At 42.5% G+C, this 9,340-nt stretch overlaps 1 protein-coding gene across 3 annotated transcripts in view; it reads left to right on the top strand.

The window, feature by feature from the left end:
- Window positions 1-274: 274 nt before the first annotated feature.
- Window positions 275-9,340, top strand: part of IFI35 (interferon induced protein 35) — a 116,093-nt gene continuing 107,027 nt past the window's right edge. Inside the window, exons 1-3 of one of the 3 annotated variants that reach the window (XM_077252042.1) lie at window positions 312-369; window positions 3,665-3,719; window positions 4,686-4,792. In XM_077252042.1, the coding sequence (XP_077108157.1) occupies window positions 4,775-4,792 (18 nt within the window). In that variant the 5' untranslated portion in view covers window positions 312-369; window positions 3,665-3,719; window positions 4,686-4,774. Of the gene's footprint in view, window positions 370-3,664; window positions 3,720-4,685; window positions 4,793-9,340 lie in introns of all 3 variants that reach the window. The other 2 variants (XM_077252041.1, XM_077252040.1) reach the window with 2 other exon arrangements.

Genomic DNA, 9,340 nt, shown 5'->3' with positions numbered 1-9,340 from the left:
GGTCATTAAGGTGTTAATAACCATATTGATAGCAGCTAAGGCATATAAGTGCGTGGATTTGTGCACGTGGTACTCATACTCAATACTGAATAAATCAAGATGTTTTGAAAATGTATTTTTTTTTTTTCATTAATTGCATATAATTAACATGTCTATTCATTCTGTGATATATTATTCCAAAACGTTTCCTTCTTGGCGTTGCAATTTCAATGTTGGGGAAGAAGTGTATATTCTAAACTGGGAAACCAAGTATTTGATGTAAGGCAAGCTGATGAAAGCAGGAAGAGGACTGCTGGAGGAGAAATGAAAGTAAAAGCAAGGGAGCTGCAGAGAACAGGACAAGAGGAGAGGAGAGGCGGCCGAGGAGAGGTAGGAAATGTGCTATTTATCCCGAAACTAGTCCTACATTACACAACATTAGATACAGTGCCATGTGTCTGTAGAGCCTGGAACCAGACTGTGCCTGGACTCCTTATATATCACCTAGTGTGTCACTCCTGGAGCACATGCTGTATTCTTATATACTGCAGCTTCCATAGACTATTGCATTCGTGTTTATGCCCCCATACTGTAGTCAAAGACCCTCCAAACCAAAGGCAGTCTGTTTCCTTGTGTGCCCCCGACTGCTCGCACCTCTCATAGCTATGCCTGGTATGTGTCCTGGTAACACTGGGTTTCCTATATTGACTTTGATACAGAATAGATTATTACATGTTGCCTTTTTATGTCACTCCCACATATATCTGCTTGGACAAACTCTTCATTTCCAGAAATGTTCATTTTAGGCTAATCTGACTGGCAGAGGCCTTAGCTCGTTGGTATCTGGCATTAGGCATTTCCACTGAGAAAAGATTGTGAGCGAGCGTTCTTAATAGCACTTATTTCATGATAATCTTCGGTGTAAACATATTATTAAACAACTACTGATCGGTTAATGTTTACCGATCGCCGGTCATTTCGTGCCGTTGGTCACGCCATGTAAAGGGTCCCTAAGGTACTAAATCATTATTATTCTGTTTTGAATTTTGAATGTAAGAATTTTGGGATCGCCCCATATCTTTGAACAACTCTGCAGCTGGTGCTCTTGTATAAATGTACACCTACCTTGTTTATGGCCACAAATAAGACTTTTTACATGGAGTAGGAACCTGAACTTGAAGCTGCAATTCCACAACACGGATTAAGACCCATTTATCCTATGATATGTACCATTACAGACCGGACAGGTCCGTTTTAATATTGACGGGTAATTGCCAAAATAGTATGTTATCCCCTATACCAGAGGTGTCAAAACTGCATTCCTCGAGGGCCGCCAACAGGTCATGTTTTCAGGATTTCCTTGTATTGCACAGGTGATAATTTAATCACCTGCACAGAATGATTCCAGCTCCTTGTGGAATGCTAAGGAAATCCTGAAAACATGACCTGTTGGCGGCCCTCGAGGAATGCAGTTTGACACCTCTGCCCTATACTATAACTTATTGATCAATGGGGTCTGACCGTTAGGAGCCACAGTGATCCAAAAAAGTAAAACCTCTGTCTTGAATGGTTTGTCTATGCTCATGCATGGTTGACCACCTCTCTATTTATTGTCTGTTGGACTGCCGGGCTTAGCCAAGCACTGTACTTTTCTTTCTCCAAAAGTCCCATAGACAATAAATGAGGGCGGAGGTTCAACATGTGCCCCTCAGCTCCATTCAAGACAGTGCTCTGCAGAGTCCGGTTCCTGGGTTCCAAACTCTCATCATCACAGGGGGTCAGATCACAGTGATCAGTTAGTTCTTTCCTATGGATAGGGGATAACCTATGATTTGGGGAACAACCTTTTAATAAGTACATTTGTTAATACTGATACATGAGCAGTGTGCCAGTCTGTCATCAGTACACCATGTGCTAAGTGTATGGGCTCACTTTAGATGACAATCTGAATCTTTATAAGATATATAAGGCACCGTACTTTTTAGTTCTTTGAGGATCTGCTGCTCATTATTTGGTAATATATGACAGTGAACCCTAAGGCTATTTATCCATGATCAGGATATAGCTGCGTTCTAATCACGCATGTAAATCTGCATGTGTTCACTGAATGGCTATGGGTGAGACTACACAGCAGAGAAAGAGATAATTAACATGCTGCGGCTTGTAAATCCGCACCGCGGGGGAGTGTACGCAGCATCTGATAGAAGAACAGTGGGCACGGGATTCCTATAGATCCCACCCAGTGTGCTTGTAACCTAGAACACAGCGGTTTGGATGCTTTTCTGCTACATACAAACAATCTGATCATTGCCTGTATGTAGCAGCGCCGATCAGACAACGGCAGCTTCTAGTCTCCCATGGAGACTAATGAAGTCTGCCAAGTGTAAAAAAAAAAGTTTTCATAAATATTAAAAAAATATATAAAAGTTCAAATCATCCCACTTTTGCCCCATGCAAAATAAATTTAAAAAAAAAATCAAACATACACATATTTGGTATCACCACGTTCAAAATCACCAATCTATAAGAATAATTAATCTGACTGGTAAACGGCATAGCAAAAAAAAAAAGTGTAAAAACCCCAGAATTACGTTTTTTTGGTTGCCGCAAAATTGCATTAAAAGGCAATAATGGGTGATCAAAAGATCGTATACACACTAAAATGGTACCATTAAAAACGACAGCTCGGTACGCAAAAAATAAGGCCTCACCCAACCCCAGATCATGAAAAATGGAGACGCTACAGGTCTTTGGAAACGATGCAATTTTTTTTTTTTTTTAGCTAACTATGGATTTTTTTTCACCACTTAAATAAAAAAGAACCTAGACATGTTTGGTGTTTATGAACTCGTAATGACCTGGAGAATCATAATGGCAGGTCAGTTTTAGCATTTGGTGAACATAGAAAAAAAAAATAAAAAAAACAGTTGTGGAATTGCTTTTTTCTTGCAATTTCACCGTACTTAGAATTTTTTTTCCCCATTTTCAAGTACATGATATGGTAAAACCAATCATGTCGTTCAAAAGTACAACTTGTCCCGCCTAAAACAAGCCCTCACATGGCCATATTGACGGAAAATAAAAAAAAGTTATGGCTCTGGAAAGAAGGGGAGAGAAAAACAAACGCAAAAATGAAAAAGGGCTCCGTCATGAAGGGGTTAATACAGCACAATTTGCTCCCACACACCCATTTAACTTATTTCATTAAAAAAAAAAAAAAAAAAGTTTTCATACTTGCCTCTCATACGATCCCTTGCAGCTCCACTTTCATGTCCAGTGCGCGTATGTGCTGGTGCGATGCAGTCATTGCGTAGGTGCTGTCACCTGACCCCAGCTTGTCACTGACGAGGTGGAGAGAGCTTGGAGCTGCACGGTCATGTTGCTCCGGTAAAGCTCCCTGCCCCGACAAGATTGAGCCACAACCCACCCCTGCACCTGGTGAGCAAAAACAGAAAAATAGGGGGGCCCAGACTGGGTTTGAGACTCTGTTCTTTGCTTCTGCTCACCGGGCTCCATACACCAGTAAGGGTAGTAATGCCCTGATGGCGGCCCTGTATATCTTATCAATATCAATACTCAGATAAACTAAAGCTGAGCTAAGAAAGCAGTAAGAAATTTTAAGACATTTAAGTTCTCATTTTATGCAATTTCTTACCAAACTAATATTTTATTTTTATGATTACAGATATTGCGGTCACACCAAAGATACGACGATGGCGTCCGAGGCAGTCAAAAATGAGGTAAAATAGAAGAAATATTCGCAAACTTGTGACACTTTTTTGTGATTCTCAACCCCTGCCTTATAAGGCTACTTTACCATAATGAGATATTGGTGATATTTACTGCACCTATCATGTAAATTAGGTTACTTGCATTTTTTCATTGCGTTTGTGTGTGATTTTTACATGTTTTTATCACTTTTTGACGCTGCATTCTTGTCTCTTGTTGGTGTGTAATGTTTTAAATAAAGCTGCTTTATTTTTGATACTTTCTGGTATTTAGGTTTAACAAAACTTTATTGACACAGTGATGTGCAGATTGCATACATTTTTTATGCGTTTCCGCAGAGTTTTTCACCTGCTGATTTTCCACAGCTAATGCAAGTCTATGGGAAAAATCTGCACATAACGCTCAGTGTACCTGCAAGAGAAATTGACAAGTTGTTGATGTGAAACCCACACCGCAGGTCAGTTTACACTGCGTAAAAAAGAAGCACAGTGGGCACGAGATTTCTATAAATCCCATCCACTGTACTGGAGCTGCGGTTTTGACGCAGTGAAAACATGCAGCGTCAAAAACTCACCAAACACTCACTGTGGGCACACAGCCTAATGGTTTCCAGTGGATGATAGGAGTGGGATGGTAGTTAGCGGTTGGAGCCTGGATTCAATACAGACCTATTAGGACCCCATATGCCACTGTGTACTGCCTCCATAGAGCACCATACTTCTCTATAGTAGCCACGCTCCTGGCGGGAGAATACCAACAGAATGCGACATCTCAATGAATGTTTATTTTCCGATGAACAGATACAGTACAGACCAAAAGTTTGGACACACCTTCTCATTTAAAGGTTTTTCCGTATTTTCATGACTATGAAAATTGTATATTCACACTGAAGGCATCAAAACTATGAATTAACACATGTGGAATTATATACTTAACAAAAAAGAGTGAAACAACTGAAAATATGTCCTATATTCTAGGTTCTTCAAAGTAGCCACCTTTTGCTTTGATGACTTCTTTGCACACTCTTGGCATTCTCTTGATCAGCTTCAAGAGGTAGTCACCGGAAATGGTTTTCACTTCACAGGTGTGCCCTTTCAGGTTTAATAAGTAGGTTTTCTTGCCTTATAAATGGGGATGGGACCATCAGTTGTGTTGTGCAGAAGTCTGGTGGATACACAGCTGATAGTCCTACTGAATAGACTGTTAGAATTTGTATCATGGCAAGAAAAAAAGCAGCTCTGCACACAGAACAATTTCACTGCCACAAAATTACAACATGGGATATGGCAAGCTGTATCATGTTTAGCAACAGATAAACGTTAAAATTTTATTTTAATGTGCGTTAGGTCTGAAGACAGCTTCATATCACCGCCACAAAATTACAACGTGGAATATGGCGGGCTGTATCACATTTAGCAACAGAAAAAAATATTTTTTTAATGTGTATGAGCTATGCACACTGTGGAATTTCACCGCCACTAAATAACAAGATGAGATATGGCATGGGGAATCACGCTAGCAACTGCCCCCCAAAAAATATTTCTTCATGCACAACAGCTCAAATCACAGAACTATGTCACCACAGCACTAAATGACAAAATGGGATATGGCATGCTGTTTTGCATTTAGCTAGTGAAAAAATAAGATTTAGAACGCTATACTCATGCATGGAGCACAATAGAAGCAGTGCACAACACACTTGTATGACATGTGCCCTGCTGTCTTTGTCTGTGGACCTCAGTGATGGCAAAAAAAAAAAGGAAAAAGCTGAAAGGTCGATTTCACAGCCACACAGGACAAAAGCTAGCTAAACTTTCTGAATAAGAAACAACTGCCTAGCTAAGTACCTAAAATCTAGATGCAAACACTGCCAGCATCTGGAGCAGCCTCTCTGCGCTGTTACAGTGTCAAAATGGCACTAAAACAAGATGTCCACTCTTTATATGGAGAGGGACATGTGATTTTAGCAGCCAATGACACAAGCCGTTGTGTCAGGACATTGTGGATGTTTCCTGTACCCTGATTGGCTAGCCACACTGTGCATACATAAAGTTAGGGGAATAAAAAGACTTACAAGAACGCCGCGCCTCTGAGCTCTGCAAACCCCCTCATATAATCAAACACGTGCCCCACGCTCATGATACACCACCATTATCATAGCCAAAGTGCTGAAAATACTTTTTTTGACAACGCAAATATTTTCCCGCACTTTTTACTGAATATTTCTGATTTTTCCTGATTTTGTAATATTTTGCTTGTGCTTCCGATCACGAATCCGAATGTGCCACATTCATGCCGAATTTATGTTTGGTGATCGTTTTCCGAACAAATTTGATCATCTCTACTTGTGGGGGGTTTCTGCTGTTTTGACATATGTGCTCTGCAAATGCAACATGGCGTTCAAAATCTATTCCAGACAAATTTACTCTCCAAAAATTGAATAGCGCTCATTCCTTTCCGAGCCCTGTCATGTGCCCAAACAGCAGCTTTGTTTTTTGTACTTTAACCCCTTAATGACCACTGATCCACATTAAAACGGTGGCCGCATAGGGTACTTATACCCTCATTGCGATTTTAAAACAGAAAATCTCTGGGATCTCCGCTACCATCAGGGATGGATTTCCAGGTTCCGATCACAAAAAAAAGCGTGCCTGCTGTTACAATGATTTCTCTCTCTTCTGACATGATATATATGTCAGAAGAGAGAGAGAAAGGATGCCCCCCTGAACCACCCCAATACCTCCACCATCCACGGATCGTCCTGATCCTTCCCCCAGCCCAGTGTTATCTTCCTGGTAAAACAAACGGTGGGCGCATGTGCAGTGAGCCCGCCCAGATCTGCTGGCCGGTACCCGGAAACAATAGGAAATTTTTCCTATTAGTTCCTTATGATCACTCTGATAGACCCCTGTCATGATTTGACTGGCGAGTGACCTGGGACCAGTGGCACCTTTCCTGGCCCTAACACTAGGGGTCGCCCTAGCTCGCCCTGTTACACGGGATACTTCAGAAGACGCCGGAGCCTCCGCCCTTGCCCTATCACCTAGAATAGCCCTTCGTCTGTCCCCTTCCCCCACCCATTGAACAGGGGGCGCTACTGTGCACCGCAGTACACTAACCCGCAAGACAGGGTAACAAAGACCAGGGTAAACTGAAAACTCCACGCACACAAAATATACACTCACATATAACAGAGGTATTCACCAGGGTGTGTACGGAGGGGGAAGAAAGCAAAACAGGGAAGGATAAAGAATTTCCAAGCGTACAAACCAGGGAACAGTCGCTAATAAATTCCTCCAGCACTCCTTCATAAAACCAACTTCTCCCACTCCTATGTCTTGCAGTAAATGCTAACTCAGACAAGGACTTGGTAATCAAACACAGATTTTATAGGGGAAAGGAGTGGCTAACCGAGCACAACATGGCTGATTAACCCCTGATCTGCTGAAAGAAATAAACATGTTTAAAAGACTGGAGAAGTGCGATCTTCCGGCTCCACTCCATTGCGGTAACCCTGTGACAACCCCATCACAGTGATCAAAAGAGAAAAAAAAAGTAAATCAAATCCCCCTTTGTCACCCCCTTAGTTAAATAAAAATTATAAAATATATATATTTTTCCATTCTTTGCAGTTGGGGTTAGGGCTAGGGATGTGTTAGGGTTGGTGTTAGGGTTGGGATTAGGGTTGCGTGAAGGTTAGGGTTAGGGTTGCGTGAAGGTTAGGGTTGGATGTGGGGTTAGGGTTAGAATGTTTTTTTTTTAACACAAAAAAAAAAATGGTATGACGGTTATCAACACAAATATATAACATTAGGTTGTCATATTGAATAAGTCGTAATTAGTGTTGAGCGCAAGTGCTCGCTACTGGAGTTTGCTTCGGGTGCTCGGGTATGCACAGAGTATTGCAGATCACCGCATGTTTTTTTGTGGGTGTTTAACAGCCACGAAACATGCGGGGCAGGGACTCGAGCATGTCATTCGAGCACCCACGATATTCGATGCATATCCAAGCACCCGGTGCAAACTGGAGTAGCGAGCACTTGCGTTCAACACTAATGGCGACGTATTCAATATGACAACCTAATGTTATCAAATTCTGTGTTGTACCTGTGGGTTAAAAATACGCACTATACCCCTGGATAAAATTCTTGAGGGGTCTGGCTGGCAAAATGGGGTCACTTGGGGGGGGGTCCTGTTATGACCTGGTGGTTATGGAGCGGTACTGAGATGACCTGATGGGTAAAACCAATCATGGACAAGCTCAGAGGAGGTGGCAGCTCCACAGACAGAAATCACTGATATGACCTAGTGATTACGAAGCAGCACAGAAATGACTTGGTGGGTAAACAAATAATGTACAAGCTCTGAGGAGGTGGTAGCTTTACTGACCGCAATCCCTACTCCTAACACCAACACTAGAAATAGCCGTGGAGCGTTCCTATCTCTGCCTAGACGCCTCTTCACAGCCTAAGAACTAGCTACCCCTGAAGATGGAAACGGAAAACTATCTCGCCTCAGAGAAACCCCCAAAGGAAGATAGCCCCCCACAAATATTGACGGTGAGTGGAGAGGGAAATGACAAACTAAGAAATGAAACTAGATTTTAGCAAAGGAGGCCAAAACTATCTAAATAAACAGAGATAGAAAAGGCTACTGTGCGGTCAGTATAAAAACTAAATGTCCACGCAGAGTTTACAAAAATAACCTCCACACCGACTCACGGTGTGGAGGGGCAAATCTGCGACCCCAGAGCTTCCAACTAGCCGGAATATTTCATAATGACAAGCTGGACAAAAGAGACATAACTTAAACTGAACAGAAGGTCATAAGCAGGGAAACACCCAAAAACTAGCAGAACTTATCTTAAGCTGAAATGAACTGGCCAACAGAGAACTTCCAGGAAAGAACTGAATCCACAGGAAAAACATTGACAGCTGGCATCAACTACAGCCAAAAGCCCAGTTAAATAACAAGGCCAGGGAACCGATTAGAGAAAGCAGCTGCTAAGTTCCACTCGAAACCACCAGAGGGAGCCCAAGAGCAGAACTCCCAAAAATACCATTCGTAACCACAGGATGGAGCCCAAGAACGGAATTCACAACAGTACCCCCCCCTTGAGGAGGGGTCACCGAACCCTCACCAGAGCCCCCAGGCCGATCGGGACGAGCCAAATGAAAAGCACGTACCAAATCGGCAGCATGGACATCGGAGGCAAAAACCCAAGAGTTATCCTCCTGGCCATAACCCTTCCACTTGACCAGATACTGAAGTTTCCGCCTTGAAAGACGAGAATCCAAAATCTTCTCCACTGCATATTCCAGCTCCCCCTCAACCAACACCGGAGCAGGAGGGTCAACGGAGGGAACCATGGGCACCACATATCTCCGCAACAAAGATCTATGGAACACATTATGAATGGAAAAGGAAGCTGGAAGGGCCAAACGAAAAGACACCTGATTGATAATTTCCAAAATCCTATACGGACCAATACAACGAGGTTTGAACTTAGGGGAAGAGACCTTCATAGGAACATGACGAGAAGACAACCAGACCAAATCCCCAACCCGAAGCCGGGGACCAACGCACCGACGGCGGTTAGCAAAACGTTGAGCCTTTTCCTGAGACAATGTTA

The sequence above is a fragment of the Ranitomeya variabilis genome, chromosome 4 (genome assembly GCF_051348905.1).
Source record: "Ranitomeya variabilis isolate aRanVar5 chromosome 4, aRanVar5.hap1, whole genome shotgun sequence".
Taxonomy (NCBI): domain Eukaryota; kingdom Metazoa; phylum Chordata; class Amphibia; order Anura; family Dendrobatidae; genus Ranitomeya; species Ranitomeya variabilis.
Note: the sequence above shows the minus strand (reverse complement) of the source record. Positions and strands in the feature narration are given on the sequence as shown.